The following is a 19703-nucleotide window of genomic DNA, read 5'->3' as shown; positions in this document are numbered from 1 at the left end:
AATCATTACCTGTGTGTGTGTACGGCTGTCAGTCTAACCTGTGGCCTTTTTAAGCTGTATTTATATCCCAGTGTTAAAAATGAAAGGGGGAAGGAAGTGAGGAAGAAGAGAGGGGAGAGGGAAAAGAGGGAGAAGAGATACCCAGCTGGAAGCTGCTGTGTCTAATTAGAAGGAGTTGGTTGCTGGTACAAGTGTGTGTGTGCTTTCATGCTCACACCAGGGTAAGTAAGAGAGAGAGTGGGTGCTCGTGCAAGACTTTATCGCACACCCAACACGCACCCAGCCGCTCAAAGTGAGAGAATTAGATTTGATAGAGTAGGAAATCATACAGTCATTCATTGATAAATCTATTATATTTTAACACACACTTCATTGTGAATAGCCTGGAGGCATGGATCCTGTCTGTCCTGCTGCGGGTGTTACTCGTCTCTCCTTCAGTAGACAGAGAAGACGGAGAGCTGTCTCTCTCTTTCTGCCTTCCTCCTCTTCTTACTCTCAGTAATACACTCAATATAGATGTGAACTCTTATTAATTCTGGTTGATGAGCCAAGCAGCCAAGCTCGATAAAACTCTTGACTGTACTTTCTGACTCACCAGCTCTTTATAACCGTTCCCTACCTATTCTCACTTGTCCATGCTCTTTCAATCTCCCTCTCTGTCTCTCTCGGTCTCCCTCTCTGTCTTTCTCTCTCTACCTATCTATGTCTCTCTGTCGCTCTCTCTCTCTGTTGCTCTCTTTCTCTGTTGCTCTCTTTCTCTGTCGCTCTCTCTCTCTGTTGCTCTCTCTCTGTCGCTCTCTTTCTCTGTCTCTCTCTCTCTCTCTCTCTCTCTCGCTCTCTCGCTCTCTCGCTCTCTCTCTCTCTCTCTCGCTCTCTCGCTCTCTCGCTCTCTCGCTCTCTCGCTCTCTCTCTCTCTCTCTCTGGTGCTCTCTCTCTCTCTGCTCTCTCTCTCTCTCTCTCTCTCTCTCTCTCTCTTTCTCCTCTCTCTCTCTCTTTCTCCTCTCTCTCTCTCTCTCTCTCTCTCTCTCTCTCTCTCGGTCTCCCTCTCTGTCTTTCTCTCTCTACCTATCTATGTCTCTCTGTCGCTCTCTCTCTCTGTCTCTCTCTCTCTACCTCTCTCTGTCGCTCTCTCTCTCTGTCGCTCTCTCTCTCTGTCGCTCTCTCTCTCTGTCGCTCTCTTTCTCTGTCTCTCTCTGTCTCTCTCTGTCTCTCTCTGTCTCTCTCTCTCTCTCTCTCTCTCTCTCTCTCTCTCTCTCTCTCTCTCTCTCTCTCTCTCTCTCTCTCTCTCTCTCTCTCTCTGTTGCTCTCTTTCTCTGTTGCTCTCTTTCTCTGTCTCTCTCTGTCTCTCTCTCTCTCTCTCTCTCCTCTCTCTCTCTCTCTCTCTCTCTCTCTCTCTCTCTCTCTCTCTCTCTCTCTCTTTCTCCTCTCTCTCTCTCTCTCTCTCTCTCTCTTTCAATTCAATTCAATTTTTTCAATTCAAGGGGCTTTATTGGCATGGGAAACATGTGTTAACATTGCCAAAGCAAGTGAGGTAGGTAATATACAAAAGTCAAATAAACAATAAAAATGAACAGTAAACATTACACATACAGAAGTTTCAAAACAATAAAGACATTACAAATGTCATATTATATATATGCAGTGTTGTAACAATGTACAAATGGTTAAAGCACACAAGTTAAAATAAATAAACATAAATATGGGTTGTATTTACAGTGGTGTTTGTTCTTCACTGGTTGCCCTTTTCTTGTGGCAACAGGTCACAAATCTTGCTGCTGTGATGGCACACTGTGGAATTTCACCCAGTAGATATGGGAGTTTATCAAAATTGGATTTGTTTTCGAATTCTTTGTGGATCTGTGTAATCTGAGGGAAATATGTCTCTCTAATATGGTCATACATTGGGCAGGAGGTTAGGAAGTGCAGCTCAGTTTCCACCTCATTTTGTGGGCAGTGTGCACATAGCCTGTCTTCTCTTGAGAGCCATGTCTGCCTACGGCGGCCTTTCTCAATAGCAAGGCTATGCTCACTGAGTCTGTACATAGTCAAAGCTTTCCTTAAGTTTGGGTCAGTCACAGTGGTCAGGTATTCTGCCACTGTGTACTCTCTGTTTAGGGCCAAATAGCATTCTAGTTTGCTCTGTTTTTTTGTTAATTCTTTCCAATGTGTCAAGTAATTATCTTTTTGTTTTCTCATGATTTGGTTGGGTCTAATTGTGCTGTTGTCCTGGGGCTCTGTGGGGTGTGTTTGTGTTTGTGAACAGAGCCCTAGGACCAGCTTGCTTAGGGGACTCTTCTCCAGGTTCATCTCTCTGTAGGTGATGGCTTTGTTATGGAAGGTTTGGGAATCGCTTCCTTTTAGGTGGTTGTAGAATTTAACGGCTCTTTTCTGGATTTTGATAATTAGTGGGTATCGGCCTAATTCTGCTCTGCATGCATTATTTGGTGTTCTACGTTGTACACGGAGGATATTTTTGCAGAATTCTGCATGCAGAGTCTCAATTTGGTGTTTGTCCCATTTTGTGAAATCTTGGTTGGTGAGCGGACCCCAGACCTCACAACCATAAAGGGCAATGGGCTCTATGACTGATTCAAGTATTTTTAGCCAGATCCTAATTGGTATGTTGAAATTTATGTTCCTTTTGATGGCATAGAAGGCCCTTCTTGCCTTGTCTCTCAGATCGTTCACAGCTTTGTGGAAGTTACCTGTGGTGCTGATGTTTAGGCCGAGGTATGTATAGTTTTTTGTGTGCTCTAGGGCAACGGTGTCTAGATGGAATTTGTGGTCCTGGTGACTGGACCTTTTTTGGAACACCATTATTTTGGTCTTACTGAGATTTACTGTCAGGGCCCAGGTCTGACAGAATCTGTGCAGAAGATCTAGGTGCTGCTGTAGGCCCTCCTTGGTTGGTGACAGAAGCACCAGATCATCAGCAAACAGTAGACATTTGACTTCGGATTCTAGTAGGGTGAGACCGGGTGCTGCAGACTGTTCTAGTGCCCGCGCCAATTCGTTGATATATATGTTGAAGAGGGTGGGGCTTAAGCTGCATCCCTGTCTCACCCCACGACCCTGTGTGAAGAAATGTGTGTGTTTTTTGCCAATTTTAACCGCACACTTGTTGTTTGTGTACATGGATTTTATAATGTCGTATGTTTTACCCCCAACACCACTTTCCATCAATTTGTATAGCAGACCCTCATGCCAAATTGAGTCGAAGGCTTTTTTGAAATCAACAAAGCATGAGAAGACTTTGCCTTTGTTTTGGTTTGTTTGGTTGTCAATTAGGGTGTGTAGGGTGAATACATGGTCTGTTGTACGGTAATTTGGTAAAAAGCCAATTTGACATTTGCTCAGTACATTGTTTTCATTGAGGAAATGTACGAGTCTGCTGTTAATGATAATGCAGAGTATTTTCCCAAGGTTACTGTTGACGCATATTCCACGGTAGTTATTGGGGTCAAATTTGTCTCCACTTTTGTGGATTGGGGTGATCAGTCCTTGGTTCCAAATATTGGGGAAGATGCCAGAGCTAAGGACGATGTTAAAGAGTTTTAGTATAGCCAATTGGAATTTGTTGTCTGTATATTTGATCATTTCATTAAGGATACCATCAACACCACAGGCCTTTTTGGGTTTGAGGGTTTTTATTTTGTCCTGTAACTCATTCAAGGTAATTGGAGAATCCAATGGGTTCTGGTAGTCTTTAATAGTTGATTCTAGGATTTGTATTTGATCATGTATATGTTTTTGTTCTTTATTCTTTGTTATAGAGCCAAAAAGATTGGAGAAGTGGTTTACCCATACATCTCCATTTTGGATAGATAATTCTTCGTGTTGTTGTTTGTTTAGTGTTTTCCAATTTTCCCAGAATTGGTTAGAGTCTATGGAGTCTTCAATTACATTGAGCTGATTTCTGACGTGCTGTTCCTTCTTTTTCCGTAGTGTATTTCTGTATTGTTTTAGTGATTCGCCATAGTGAAGGCGTAGACTCAGGTTTTCCGGGTCTCTATGTTTTTGGTTGGACAGGTTCCTCAATTTATTTCTTAGATTTTTGCATTCTTTATCAAACCATTTGTCATTGTTGTTCATTTTCTTCGGTTTTCTATTTGAGATTTTTAGATTTGATAGGGAAGCTGAGAGGTCAAATATACTGTTAAGATTTTCTACTGCCAAGTTTACACCTTCACTATTGCAGTGGAACATTTTACCCAGGAAGTTGTCTAAAAGGGATTGAATTTGCTGTTGCCTAATTGTTTTTTGGTAGGTTTCCAAACTGCATTCCTTCCATCTATAGCATTTCTTAATGTTACTCAGTTCCTTTGGCTTTGATGCCTCATGATTGAGTATTGCTCTGTTCAAGTAGACTGTGATTTTGCTGTGGTCTGATAGGGGTGTCAGTGGGCTGACTGTGAACGCTCTGAGAGACTCTGGGTTGAGGTCAGTGATAAAGTAGTCTACAGTGCTACTGCCAAGAGATGAGCTATAGGTGAACCTACCATAGGAGTCCCCTCGAAGCCTACCATTGACTATGTACATACCCAGCGTGCGACAGAGCTGCAGGAGTTGTGACCCGTTTTTGTTGGTTATGTTGTCATAGTTGTGCCTAGGGGGGCATATGGGGGAGGGAATGCTGTCACCTGCAGGCAGGTGTTTGTCCCCCTGTGTGCTGAGGGTGTCAGGTTCTTGTCCAGTTCTGGCATTTAGGTCGCCACAGACTAATACATGTCCCTGGGCCTGTATTAGTATTACTAACCTCTCTACCTATCTATGTCTCTCTGTCGCTCTCTCTCTCTGTCGCTCTCTCTCTCTGTTGCTCTCTTTCTCTGTCTCTCTCTGTCTCTCTCTGTCTCTCTCTGTCTCTCTCTCTCTCTCTCTCTCTCTCTCTCTCTCTCTCTCTCTCTTTTATTTATATATATATATATATATATATATATATATACACAAACACACACACATATTTTAACCTGCATGGCTGTGTGTGTTCTCTTGCAGAGGGCCTGGCTGTGGGTGTAGGGTTTGGAGCCATAGGAAAGACCTCATCTGCCACATTTGAGAGTGCCAGGTAAGAAAACAGAGACTTATACCATAACTGCCTTCCATACCTTTGTTCCAACACTGTGTAGATATCACCTTTGTCACCATATTACCCAGGCCCTAGTCTACACTATTGGTTAATGTGACCTATGTCTTTGGCCACAGACCACAGCTCCTTTAGGATTTAGACACATCTGGTTAATGGTTCGACCACGATCAGATGCCCTTGCTTTAGGTCTCGGTCATAAGAGCCTGGGATTTGATGGGTGCGTGCGTTTATCTGTGTGTGTGTGTCATCATAATCTTCCTCCACATACCATGTGGTCAGTAGACAGGAGCATCACTTGTTCCTCCCGATGAGAAAGCACTGTTTACTCTTTGGGGATGAGGAGGACAAAACAGCCCGTCTTTGTGCCTGGCTGCTCTGCTTTGTCTGGGCCCCGGCTCTCTGCTGTGTGCTGCTACCACCCGGTGGCCACCACTCGTACTGCATATTTAATTTATAAATAATGCATGAGCCTCCGAGGATGACAGTGGAGGCTCCTCAGAGGAGGAAGGGGAGGACAATTTAAAAAGTTATCCATTTAAAAAGGTATCCTTTTTAGATGAAACTATACTAAATATAATCACGTCACCAAATAATTGATTAAAACACATTGTTTTGCAAGGAAGGTCTACAGTAGCCTTAACGGCACTCTGTAGGGTAGCACCATGGTGTAGCCGGTCAACAGCTAGCTTCTGTCCTCCTCTGGGTACATTGACTTCAATACAAAACCTAGGAGGCTCGTGGTTCTCACCCTTTCCATAGACTTACACAGTAAAGTAATTATGACAACTTCCGGAGGACGTCCTCCAGCCTATCAGAGCTCTTGCAGCATGAACTAACATGTTGTTCACCCAATCAAAGGATCAGAGAATGAATCTAATACTGAAAGCATAAGCTACAGCTAGCTAGCTAGCACTGCAGTGCAGTGCATAAAATGTGGAGAGTAGTTGACTCAAAGAGACAGAGAAGCAGTTTTGAACAAATTAATTTCTTCCAAAATGAAGGAGAAGCAAGAGACAGATTTCATTTAATTTTTTTCAGTTTCGCTTACTTAGCTAGCAAATGCAGCTAGCTAGTTTAGCCTACTCAAACACCCTGCTCAAACAGAATGATGCTATATTAGCTAGCTGGCTATCACTATCCAACACAACACTGGAACTCTTCCAAGTCAAGGTAAGCTTTGGTTTTACTAATTTATTGCCACGGGCCCGTTGGTGTAACTGCTTACTGACTGTAACTTTACTGCGTGATTGTAGTGGGTTTACTAACACATTAGTTCTATTAGCTATATTGACTAGGATGTTACTTTAGTTAATATAGTGACAACGATGTAGGCTATGTGTATCAGATGTGATATGGTTTGGCTTGGAAAGGTTTTTTTGTGTAGCAGTTATGGTTTGGAAAGTTTTTTTTCACCTGGTCACATATAGTTGATGTGTTGTGCATTAAAGTCCACTGGTAAAGGGAAAAGGTGAGAAGAGGAGAGTGTGTAGATGTGAGAAGGAATATAACGTGGCTGCTATGAAAGTGAACTGTGTTTACATGTGATCGGGGGTGAATTCATTCGATTCTGTAGATTTCTTTTTTTAAACTGAAGCAAACGGAACAAAACGGGGATGAACATACCTGAATTTGTCCAATAGAAACTCTCTTTTGCAACTGTTGGACTAATGATTACACCCTAGATCAGCTAGATGCAGGCAAGAGTGTGCAAGGCGTTATTGAATGTCAATGTCTGTCCATGTGTCACATCAAATTTGTCTCTCGACCTGTGTGTACCTACGTTGTAAACTTTCATTTATAGGCTAAGTTGTAGCAACCTCATGATGGGTATAGGGAAAATTTTACTATCATGTAATAGCCTAAACCTATCACTGTTACATTGAACTGGGTGAATGGAATATGAATGACAGTCATCTAATATGCTGTAATAGAAATTAGGCTATGCTCATGAAGAAATCAAAATTGAACGGCACTGACCGCAACTGGAGTGAACATATCTATTTGTCTGTCCACGAATGCATACGTCTATCCATCTGTTTGTTGGTGTCTATGCATCTTTCACCTGCTTGTGTGGGTGTCTCCATGTTTGTGTGTCTGGGTCTGTGCACGCATGCCTGTGCATGCATTTGTGTGTGTCTGTTAATGGTTCGATTGAGAGGTGGGAGGGAGGGGAGCAGGAATCCAGAGGAATGTTTGGAGACCGCCCTCCAGATGCGGACTAGCCGCTGGCAGCACCAGCTCTCTTTCTCTCTCGCCCTCTTTCTCTCGCTCTCTTTCGCTCCCTCCTCTCTCTCCTAGTGAAAGCCTCTCTTGTCCTCTGTTAGCTGTGTTAGCTGTCCTTCAGGTGCCGCTCGTCGGATTATGCTTGGCTCAGCCCTGACCTCTTTCTCCTTGATGTGTTCTAGCAGGCCTGTTCACAGGAGGCAGAGTGGCCGCCGTGAGCAGGTTCTCTCCATCCCAGTGGTTTTGCCTTTCTCCAGCTGCTGTATAACCTCGCGTGTGTGTGTGTGTGTGTGTGTGTGTGTGTGTGTGTGTGTGTGTGTGTGTGTGTGTGTGTGTGTGTGTGTGTGTGTGTGTGTGTGTGTGTGTGTGTGTGTGTGTGTCAGTGTCAGCCAGAGGAAAGTGATTTAACAAAGAGAGGCCTCCTCAGCCAGGCTGAGAAAAACACTTCCCAATGTATTTACTTTTTTTATTATTTCAGGCTACATTCTTTCACATAACCAGTGGTATTGCAATGCGTTTCTACCTACCTTAACCCAAGATGTTTTGGGGGACAGTCAATGAAAGTCTAAATGTAGGGTTACAGCATGCCTATTTGTGTGAATTGAGTGTGAAGTGGCCTCTTGTGCACAGCCTCTTAGAGTGTATTGTAGTCATTAGTGTGGATAGGAAGAGAGTCAATCAAATGTATTTATAAAGCCCTTCTTACATCAGCTGATGTCACAAAGTGCTGTACAAAAAACCCAGCCTAAAACCCAAGCAGCAAGCAATGCAGGTGTAGAAGCACGGTGGCTAGGAAAAACTCCCTAGAAAGGCCGGAACCTAGGAAGAAACCTACAGAGGAACCAGGCTATGAGGGGTGTCCAGTCCTCTTCTGGCTGTGCTGGGTGGAGATTATAACAGAACATGGCCAAGATGTTCAAATGTTCATAGATGACCAGCAGGGTCAAATAATCACAGTGGTTGTAGAGCAGGGGTGTCAAACTCATTTCGCATCGTGGGCCACATACGGCCTAGGGAGATGTCAAGTGGGCCGGACCATTAAAATTATACCATACTCTGCTATAAATAACCAAAATATCATGTCTTTCCTTTGTTTTGGTGTAAAGAAGCACAAGAACATTAGGAAAATATTGAAATTTAATGAACTATCCTTTTACAAAACATTTCATGAAACACCTCATATTTCCTTAGACAAATGTGCAATTTACTTTTATCATTCACAAATATGCATTGCAACTGATCCCACTGATTGTACAAAGGCACAAAACTTTAATTGGTACTGAAAAATATAGTAATGCACTTTAAGATTAAATGAGACTTTTAAAGAAAGGAATTTTTAAACCACTTACACATACGCATATAAAATCTAAATGTAATCCCTGCGTACACCTTACAAACTAAGGAGAGTGATTTTAAATGTGTAATGAAGAAAGTGTTCGCCTGTCCTGTAAATCTGTAAACTTCATACATGAAACATACATACAAGTCAAAAGTCACCGTCGGAATACGGCTTCGATGCTAATGCTATTTCGCTAGCAATTAGGTAGCTGGCTTTTACCGCTGCTTCACTGACTTCTCGGCTCTGGATGAAAGTTGACTGCTGTTTCCTCAGACCCGCCAGCAATTCGTTAATCTTATCTCTTCTCAGTTGTCCTTGCAAGCCGTCATATTTTTCGCTGTGATGAGTCTCGTAGTGGCGTCGAATATTATATTCCTTCAATACCGAAACTTGTTGCAAACACACCAAGCACGAAGGTTTTCCGTGCATCTCTGTAAATAAATAGGACGTGGTCCATTTTCTTTGAAAATTCTACACTCCTTATCTACTTTTCTCCGTTTGGATAACGACATTTTGGCTAATGAGGGTGTAGCGGAGAGGTAGAGACCAAGGTATTAACAACGTCGTAACAAGCAGCAGATGGCGCATTGATACCGTCTGCTGTTTTCAGTCTGTCTCAGTGATGCGGCTTGTCTTCTACTCTGATGGAAAGAGTGCGCCCCTTAGCGGATAATCCATGAATTGCAGCGAATTAAAAATATTAATTCCATGTCTTTTATGCATTTTTTCCACTTTCAAATTATCCTGCGGGCCTGATCGAACCTCCTTGGGGGCCGGTTCCGGCCCGCGGGCCGTATGTTTGACACCCCTGTTGTAGAGGGTGCAACAGGTCAGCACCTCCAGAAGTAAATGTCAGTTGGCTTTTCATAGCCGATCATTGAGAGTATCTCTACCACTCCTGCTGTCTCTACAGAGTCGGAAACAGCAGGTCTGGGACAAGGTAGCATGTCCGGTGAACAGGTCAGGGTTCCATAGCCGCAGGCAGAACAGTTGAAACTGGAGCAGCAGCATGACCAGGTGGACTGGGGACAGCAAGGAGTCATCAGACCAGTAGTCCTGAGGCATGGTCCTAGGGCTCAGGTCCTCCGAGAGAGAAAAAGAGAGAGAATTAGAGAGAGCATACCTAAATTCACACAGGACACCGGATAAGATTGGAGAAATACTCCAGATATAACAGACTGACCCTAGCCCCCCGACACAAAATATTGCAGCATAAATACTGGAGGCTGAGACATGAGGAGTCGGGAGACACGATACCCCCGGACAGGGCCAAACAGGCAGGATATAACCCAACCCACTTTCCAAAGCACAGCCCCCACACCACTAGAGGGATATCTTCAACCACCAACTTACTATCCTGAGACAAGGCCGAGTATAGCCCACGAAGATCTCCCCCACGGCACGAACCTAAGGGGGGGGGGGCGCCAACCCGGACAGGAAGATCAAGAGAGTTTTTGTAACTGCAGCAGACCCAGTCAGTCCAATAGGGTTTCTGTTAGCCGATAAAAAACGGCCAAAATGAAAAGCCAATAAATTAAAATGTCGAAATAATGCTTTTTAGCCTATTAATTGATATAAATACATTTGAGCTGTCATGTTTATCGGTCTATAGCAGGGGTGTCAAACTAGTTCCATGGAGGGCCTAGTGTCTGTTGGTTTTAGTTTTTTCCTTTCAATTAAGCCCTAGACAACTAGGAAAGGTGAGTTCTTCACTAATTAGTGACTTTAATTCATCAATTAAGTACAAGGGAGGAGCGAAAACCCGCAGACACTCTGCCCATCTTGGAATGAGTTTGACACATGGCCAATAGCAGGGTTCCCCAACTTGCGGCCCGTGGGCCAAATGTGGCCTGCGGGGGTTTTTGTTTGGCCCTCCAAGTTTTTTTGGGTTGTTGAATTTTCATTGTTGGACATAAGACTGTAAAAACACCAGGAATCAGTTCCAAATGATTTTAATTTAGGAAAACTGTTCCCCAAGTATTCCCACGCATAATAGAGCATCTAAGCAAGGTTTGAAATTATTATGTTTTAGTTAAGTATTATTTCTGTTTGGTCTTCTTGCAGTCAATTTGCAGTCTACAAATGATTTGTAATTATGTTCCGGCACCCGGACCATCCGCTCAAGAAAAAATTGTTCTGATACTGAATCTAGTTGATCCCTGGTCTATAGGTTAATTTGCATAATTTAGAAGGAATTAAATTGGTGCGTGTGTATTTTATTTGTCGTAATGTATCTTATTTATTACATGTGCACCGAATACAGATACAGAGCCTAGTTTGAGCCAAAGCGCGAGTTGTTGTTGCTACAGCTGCTACAGCTCCTGTTCCTGCTGGAGGGAAACATTCTTTTATAAGCCCAATTATCGTGCAACCATTATAAACTCAATCACGTGTTAAAATAGGTTTTGATGGCCATGATTTAAAAATAACTGCTATTTTTATTTTTCAACTGGTAATTGAAGCAGCGATAGGCAGGCTTTAGCGCGCCAATCACCACTTTGCAATGTGAGCCGAAGGCAGTAAGCATTTTGCAAACATATACTTAATTGTTTGAAACCTGAACGTTTTACTTCATATTACGATGCATGTCTTACCTTGTTTCAAAGTAGCCGAGCCAAAATCCATTTCTATAAACGTGGAGGCAATTATTTTATAAAGACTTGTGCCATTGAAATAAGTAGCTTATTTCTATCATGTTCTATTGTTTTTAAATCCGCTTTCTTTCGTTGTCCAGTAGCCAAAGGCACAATTCTAGTCATATTAGCAACCCATGCTAGTTGTTGCATCTTTAGATCTCCCATCTTTCAACATTTCAAACAGATATTTTCATCTGTCACATGAACCTGCTGGCAGGGGGAGTAAGCTTTTTGACAATGGTGTTTTCCGCTAACTACATTATGTAACGAACATTTGCGTGTAGCCAGCTGTGCATTGCTGCGTAGCTATAATGTGAAGAAATATTAGTTTATCAAAATGTTTTGCGAAATGTTCGTATGTATTGCCTCAGCCTCAATTATTTTTGAAGTTAGTTTGACGTACTGGTTGTTTTGAATTTGGGATCTATCGTTCCACAACTGTCCCAGAGTCTATTTCTTGCACAGGGCCCGGTTTCCCAAAGTCATCTTTAAGGCTAAGTTCATCATTAGAACCTTTCATAGGAGCATCGTTAAATCTCTGAGCTGTTTTCCGAAAACCGTCATAATTAACATTGCACTTTAAAACGCTCAATCTAATGCCGGCCAAAGATGTGAGGAGAGAAAGCTGATCCGAGAGCAGCGCTCCCTGTCTTTCGATCCATACAACCAGTACAGTATCGACACATGCAGCAAACGCTCTCTCTGCGTTGTGTTTTGGGAAATGCATGTTACGTCTTCGGCCGCTGTAGGAAAGATGCATCGTTAAAACACTCGTTAGCCTATGTTCATTCGCTATCGGGAAACCGGCCCAGAACGACAAGTTGACCAATAGAAGAGGTCAACTTTTCTACTATGGGGGATAGTAGATTGATAGGCTAGGGATTTTTCTGTTTGTTACTCGTCTCGTCGGCTGAGGAAAAGTCAATGTGGACAGTTATTCTAACATGTTCATAGTGAGCATCAGAATTCGGTGAGAAGGACACACGCCATTGCATCCTTGACTTGCATGTTCTGTTAATGTCTTTCTGAGCACTGTGGGTGGATGTCATAATCAGGTTACGCACCCCAATGCATATGGGTCCGGTAAATTTGTCATATGTCCGGTAAATTAAAATGCTGCTGGTCAAATGTCCGGTGCCACATTTTCCTAACAGAAACCTTGACACACTCTCACACACACACACACACACACACACACACACACACACACACACACACACACAGAGTGGTCCAAACCACAGCTTTCCTGTGCTGTTGGCTCAGTCCTCTGGGGTCTTCAGAGTTCCGGCCCTCCCCAGCAGAGAGCACCACTCTCTCTCCCCGTTTCTCTCCCCCTCTCTCTCTCTCTCTCTCTCTGCCTCTCCCCCATCTCTCTCTCTCTCTCTGCCTCTCCCCCATCTCTCTCTCTCTCTCTGCCTCTCCCCCATCTCTCTCTCTCTCTCTGCCTCTCCCCCATCTCTCTCTCTCTCTCTGCCTCTCCCCCATCTCTCTCTCTCTCTCTGCCTCTCCCCCATCTCTCTCTCTCTCTCTGCCTCTCCCCCATCTCTCTCTCTGCCTCTCTCCATCTCTCCCTCCCTCCCTCCTGGATTGGCCAGGGCAGACTATAATGGCTGTCATGAAATGGGCTGTTTTCAGACTACAGTCTAGTCATGATATAGCTGTCAAATTGAACCCAATATGGAAAAAGTACTTGTTCACATTGTCTGTTTCCTATCATGTGGATCTATTTCAACTATTTGGCATGAGATATGGAATCAATACAGAATCATGCCTTACTGTGAAAACCTTTTGATATTGTAACTTCGAGCTCATGCTCTTCCTGTTAGCTGGACGGTTTTGCTGGAGCAGAGATCAAAGCCATTGTGACTCGCTGCATCCGGGCTCTTCTATTGGAGGTGGCAGTGGTGGGCGGAGCTTGCACTGTGTTGTGTTAGCCAATTGAACTGAATGGTCCCCTATGCCATTACACACGCACACACACACAGACGCACACGCACACACACAGGTGGCTGTGAGGGCCGGAGTGCAGCCTAATCCTGCTGGTATTACAGATGTCAATGAGAGGGAGGAATAAGGGGGCTTGCTACCCCAACGCATGGTGTTTCACTCCTTCACTAACCACTAGGCTCTCTTTCTCTCACACAGCACAAGAATAGTGTCTTTATGAAGTCAGGTTCCGCTATGGCACTCAGGCCCTCTTAAAGCAGCTGACAGATGTTTGATACGCTGTAATTCACACTGCTTATGTGTATGTGTGCGTGCGTGAAGCATTGAAGCATGCCTGTCCTGATAGGCGAGAAATGGTTTGACACTCCTGTCTTCTCTTTCCTTACGCTCCTCCAATAGCCTCCTCAACAAACGGTTAGTTTCTGCAATCTTGAGTGTTATGTTGTTTATAACCAACGTGTCGCCGAGGTCCGTGGACTTCACCGTGTCGCCGAGGTCCCTGGACTTCACCGTGTCGCCGAGGTCCCTGGACTTCACCGTGTCGCCGAGGTCCGTGGACTTCACCGTGTCGCCGAGGTCCGTGGACTTCACCGTGTCGCCGAGGTCCGTGGACTTCACCGTGTGCCGAGGTCCGTGGACTTCACCGTGTCGCCGAAGTCCGTGGACTTCACCGTGTCGCCGAAGTCCGTGGACTTCACCGTGTCGCCGAAGTCCGTGGACTTCACCGTGTCGCCGAGGTCCCTGGACTTCACCGTGTCGCCGAGGTCCCTGGACTTCACCGTGTCGCCGAGGTCCGTGGACTTCACCGTGTCGCAGAGGTCCCTGGACTTCACCGTGTCGCAGAGGTCCCTGGACTTCACCGTGTCGCCGAGGTCCCTGGACTTCACCGTGTCGCCGAGGTCCCTGGACTTCACCGTGTCGCCGAGGTCCCTGGACTTCACCGTGTCGCCGAGGTCCCTGGACTTCACCGTGTCGCCGAGGTCCCTGGACTTCACCGTGTCGCCGAGGTCCGTGGACTTCACCGTGTCGCAGAGGTCCGTGGACTTCACCGTGTCGCAGAGGTCCCTGGACTTCACCGTGTCGCCGAGGTCCCTGGACTTCACCGTGTCGCCGAGGTCCGTGGACTTCACCGTGTCGCCGAGGTCCCTGGACTTCACCGTGTCGCCGAGGTCCGTGGACTTCACCGTGTCGCAGAGGTCCCTGGACTTCACCGTGTCGCCGAGGTCCCTGGACTTCACCGTGTCGCCGAGGTCCGTGGACTTCACCGTGTCGCCGAGGTCCCTGGACTTCACCGTGTCGCCGAGGTCCGTGGACTTCACCGTGTCGCAGAGGTCCGTGGACTTCACCGTGTCGCAGAGGACCCTGGACTTCACCGTGTCGCAGAGGTCCCTGGACTTCACCGTGTCGCCGGGGTCCCTGGACTTCACCGTGTCGCCGAGGTCCCTGGACTTCACCGTGTCGCCGAGGTCCCTGGACTTCACCGTGTCGCCGAGGTCCCTGGACTTCACCGTGTGCTGTAGCTTCAGAGTTTTAAGGGAAGGAGAGCGAGTAGAGCGGAAGACAGGGAGAGAGAGACAGAGAGAGTATAGAAAGAATGAGGTCTAAAGAGAGAAAAATCCTCGTAGAGGTAGAACGAGTTAGAGAGGGTACTGTAAAAGGTAGGAGGAGAAAAGGAGGAGGGTGAAGAAGAGTGAGTAGAAACCCAGTGAAAGTGAACAAGGTCAGGTAGACAGACAGGCGGTGACGTTATCTCAGGCTGCGTCCCAAATGGCACCCTATTCCCTACATAGTGCACTCATTTCAGACTGTGCCGGTTCTAAGACGGTGAGCGTGAAGGCTCTTAGTGTCAATGTCATTCTGGGTGGGATGTCAAAGAGGACATTGTGTGGCGCTCCAGACTGCTGAGGGCCTAGTGGTGTGTGAGGGCTGAGGGGGCCTCTACAGTGAACTGTAGGAAGACTGAGAGAGAGATCCCCAAGTACTAACACTGGAGGTCGATTAATGTAGCAACTATGAGAGGGGTTGGAGAGTAGCACTGTCACTTTAAGCTTGCTGCATGCTGACTGACTTAGATTGATAGATTTGTATATTGGTGTGTATGTGTACTGTGGGTGTTTCTCAATATGTGTGGCAGGGAGCTCGGCCCCAGTGATGTACTGGGCCGTACGCGCTACCCTCTGTAGCGGTTGGATGCCAAGCAGTTGCCAGTCAAGATTCACTCAATGCTGCAGATGTTTTTGAGGATCTGATTTCATGGCTACAGATGTGAGTGCTACGGGGCGATAGTTATTTAGACAGGTTACCTTGGCGTTCTTGGGCACAGGGACTATGGTGGTCTGCTTGAAACATGTAGGTATTATAGACTGGGTCATGGCCTGGTACTCAGGGCTCTATTGTCCCTCCATCAGCTCCTAATGGTCTGGTACTTAGGGCTTTATTGTCCCTCCATCAGGTCCTAATGGCCTGGTACTCAGGGCTCTACTGTCCCTCCATCAGGTCCTAATGGCCTGGCACTCAGGGCTCTACTGTCCCTCTATCAGATCCTAATGGTCTGGTACTCAGGGTTCTCCTGTCCCTCCATCAGGTACTAATGGTCTGGTACTCAGGGCTCTACTGTCCCTCCATCAAGACCTAATGGCCTGGTACTTAGGGCTCTATTGTCCCTCCATCAGGTCCTAATGGCCTGGTACTCAAGGCTCTACGGTCCCTCCATCAGGTCCAAATGGCCTGGTACTCAAGGCTCTACTGTCCCTCCATCAGGTCCTAATGGCCTGGTACTCAGGGCTCTATTGTCCCTCCATCAGGTCCTAATGGCCTGGTACTCAAGGCTCTACTGTCCCTCCATCAGTATCAGTATCATTCACAATTATGTCAATTAATGTTGAATTACAGTGAGACCGGTATACTTTTGCATGACAGTAACAGACTGACAGAATTTCATGACCGCCACAGCCCTAAAGTAGACCCATTTTGATTCTTGAAGAAAGTAACATCAAGTACCAATGTCTTACCCCATCATAACCCAAATATGTGGTAAACAGTGTCTTTGAACGAACAACACATACACAGTATTATTGATTTTTTAATGCTTTATTCATTGTGGTAAGAGGAGCGTTGGGTCTCACCTGAGACCATTACAGCAGTTGGCTTTATCACATAGGGAAGAGCAGGACGCCACTAAAGATATTGTGATTATAATCACTATCAAAGAGCTGGTTCTTTGAGGGAAGCCTCATGTACACCTCATCTCCCTTCTCCAGCTGCATAATGACCCCATTAAATATACATCTAAGATTTAAATCAGCTCGGTATTCAAAATTGTACATCATTCTCTGTCCATTATTATACAATACAATATCAGTGCGACTCACATTCTGGTTACTACAAGGTCTGAATCTGAAGTTATAGTCCCCTCTCACTGGTGCTGTGAAGATTCCTGTTGTTGGGCTGTAGGCTTGACCAATGTTAGTGATGACTCTAGTGTAGACCAGTGTGGTTTCAGTATTAAATGGTCCCACAAATCCTGATGTCAAACCAGCTGAGAAGGCCACCTTTGGTCTGTCTGCGTTGTCTCTCTTCAGTTCCTCCACCTCTCTCTCGCTGGCTGTCACTCTGGCGCCCATGGCTGACAGCTTGGCTGCTTGGTCTGAAATTATTTAAACTTAATCTTTTCATGCTCATATAAACAGATAAGTAAGAAAATCTTGTTCATACTAATTCATAAGGAGAAATTAATTTACCTGCATTCTCTTTCTTCAGTTCCTTCCCCTGGCTCTCGTCAGTCTGGCCCCCAAAGCTGTTTTGTCTTTCTCTAGTTTCTCTACTTCTTTTGTAGTGATTCTCTGCTCCACTCTTAAGGTCCATCACCTGGTCCTCACTAGCTGCCACTCTGGCCTCCGTGTTCCTCAGCTTCTCTCTCTGTTCCACCACGATGGTTCCCAGCTTGTACACCATGTCTCTAAGTTCCTTCACATCAGTCAAGAGTTCGTCGGTCGTGACAGTAGCTTCAGTCCCTCGGCGCTCTATCTGAACTCCGCTCACTATGCTCTCTGCCTGTGCTGTGACCCTGTTGAGTGATGTCATTCTCTCTGAGCCCTCCACTCCCTCCCTAAGGCCATGTCCCAGACAGACAGGACAGCAACACCAGCAGAGCTACAGCACCCTTCATTCTGAAACACTGCCTCTTCAGATATGATGCAGTTGATGATGCTCAGTCCCCCTCCTTATATACACACACCTCGGGTAGCACTACACGAGACACGTGTCCTCAATGGACAATTTTTACCTAAAGCCAAGGACTTTTGATAACATTAGATAAGATCTGTTTTACCACATAGCGAGTCATTTGTATCTATGTTGTATGAGACCCATGAGAAGTGTCCAACTGTTGTTTAGTAAATTATATTATATTTCTCTGCAGGTTGTCAATGTATTTTTGCATGGTAGAAGTTCTACAGCAGCTAATGCAGAGCAGTTAAAGGTCCAATGCAGCCTTTTTTTAATATCGTTATCAAATCATTTCTGGGTAAAAATTAAATACCTTACCATTTTAATTGAAAAAAATAACAGTAAAAAATTCACAAAAATAGCTTCCTAAAAAAATAGACATTTCTCAAGCAAGAATTTTGCTAGAACTGTCTGGGAGTGGTCTGAGTGGGAAGGGGAACACTGAAAACTAGCTGTTATTGGCAGAGAGGTTTGGAACTCTCTTACTTATTGGTCTATTAAATAATGTCCCTCCTGGTGATATCACCAGGCAGGCCAAAGCAGGCTGACAGCTCTTACACTAAAAAGGCATTATCATAATTTTCACAATGTGACAGTATTATTCCATCCTCATAGTGTGGAAATATACACTGAACAAAAATGAAAATGCAAAATGTAAAGTGTTGGTCCCATGTTTCATAAGCTGAAATAAAAGATCCCTGAAATGTTCCATATAGACAAAAGGCTTATTTCTCTCTAATTTTGTGCACAAATGTATTTACATCCGTTATTGAGCATTTCTCCTTTGCCAAGATAATTCATTCACCTGACAGATGTGGCATATCAAGAAGCTCATTAAACAGCATGATCATGACACAGGTGAACCTTGTTCTGGGGACAATAAAAGGCCACTCTAAACTGTGCAGTTTTGACACACAACAATGCCACAGATGTCTCGAGTTTTGAGGGAGCGTGCAATTGGCATGCTGACAGCATGAATGTCCACCAGAGCTGTTGCCAAAGAATTGACTGTTAATTTCTCTACCATAAGCCGCCTCCAACGTCGTTTTAGAGAATTTGGAGGCACGTCCAACCCGGCCTCACAACCACAGACCACGTGCATGGCAACATGTGGGCGAGCGGTTTTCTGATGTCAATCTTATGAACAGAGTGCCCCATGGCGGCCGTGGGGTTATTGTATTGGCAGGCATAAGCTACGGATAATGAACACAATTGGATTTTATCGATGCCAATTTGAATGCGCAGAGATACCGTGACGAGATCCTGATGCCATTCATCCGCCGCCATCACCTCATGTTTCAGCATAGTAATGCACAGCCCCATGTTGCAAGGATCTGTACACAATTCCTGAAAGCTAAAAATGTCCCAGTTCTTCCATGGCCTGCATACTCACCAGACATGTCAACCATTGAGCATGTTTGGGTTGCTCTGGATCAACGTGTATGACAGCGTGTTGCAGTTCCTGCCAATATCCAGCAACTTTGTACAGCCATTGAAGAGGCCACAATCAACAGCCTGATCAACTCTATGCGAATGAGATGTGTCGCGCTGCATGAGGCAGATGGTGGTCACACCAGATACGGACTGGTTTTCTGATCCACGCCCCTACCTTTTTTAAAAAGGTATTTGTCACCAACAGATGCATATCTGTTTTCACAGTCAGGTGAAATCCATAGACTGGGACCTAATTAGTTTATTTCAATTGACTGATTTTCTTATATGAGCTGTTACTCAGTAAAATCTTTGAAATAGTTGAATGTTGTGTTTATATTTTTGTTCAGTATATATAAAACACAGGCAATTCACGTTTTTGACTGCACTGGGCCTTTAATAATGTGCAACATTTCACTTGATCACATGAGGAATACAACACTAAATCTTTTGGGGTGTTTTGTCCATTAGTCCACTCTTAATGAAATCCACCAAAATTGTGCATATCAGCAGTCAAGTTTTCAAAGTAAATCACTTTCAGTAGAGCAAAAAAACATTCCTTGATTCATCAACATTCCAGATCATTCTGTGCTTTTAACTTTGTGGCAAAAGTTTGGGAAAGGCCCTTTCCTATTTCAGCAAGACAATCCCTCCCGTGCACAACGCGAGGTCCATACAGAAATGGTTTGTCAAGGTCGGTGTGCAAGAACTTGACTGGCCTGCACAGAGCCCTGAACTCTCAACCCCAGCAAACCCCTTTTGGGATGAATTGGAACGCCGACTGCGAGCCAGGCCTAATCACCCAACATCAGTG

At 45.0% G+C, this 19703-nt stretch overlaps 1 protein-coding gene across 2 annotated transcripts in view; it reads left to right on the top strand.

Moving 5' to 3' along the window:
- Nucleotides 1-19703, top strand: part of LOC139570182 (zinc transporter ZIP11-like) — a 144278-nt gene that overhangs the window by 116658 nt on the left and 7917 nt on the right. For both annotated transcript variants that reach the window (XM_071391803.1, XM_071391804.1), the window contains exon 7: nucleotides 4996-5065. In XM_071391803.1, coding sequence (XP_071247904.1) covers nucleotides 4996-5065 — 70 coding nt within the window. The remainder of the gene's footprint in view (nucleotides 1-4995; nucleotides 5066-19703) is intronic.

The sequence above is a fragment of the Salvelinus alpinus genome, chromosome 3 (genome assembly GCF_045679555.1).
Source record: "Salvelinus alpinus chromosome 3, SLU_Salpinus.1, whole genome shotgun sequence".
NCBI classification, from domain to species: Eukaryota; Metazoa; Chordata; class Actinopteri; order Salmoniformes; family Salmonidae; genus Salvelinus; species Salvelinus alpinus.
The sequence above is the reverse complement of the archived record's forward strand: the minus strand, read 5'-3'. Positions and strand labels throughout refer to the sequence as shown.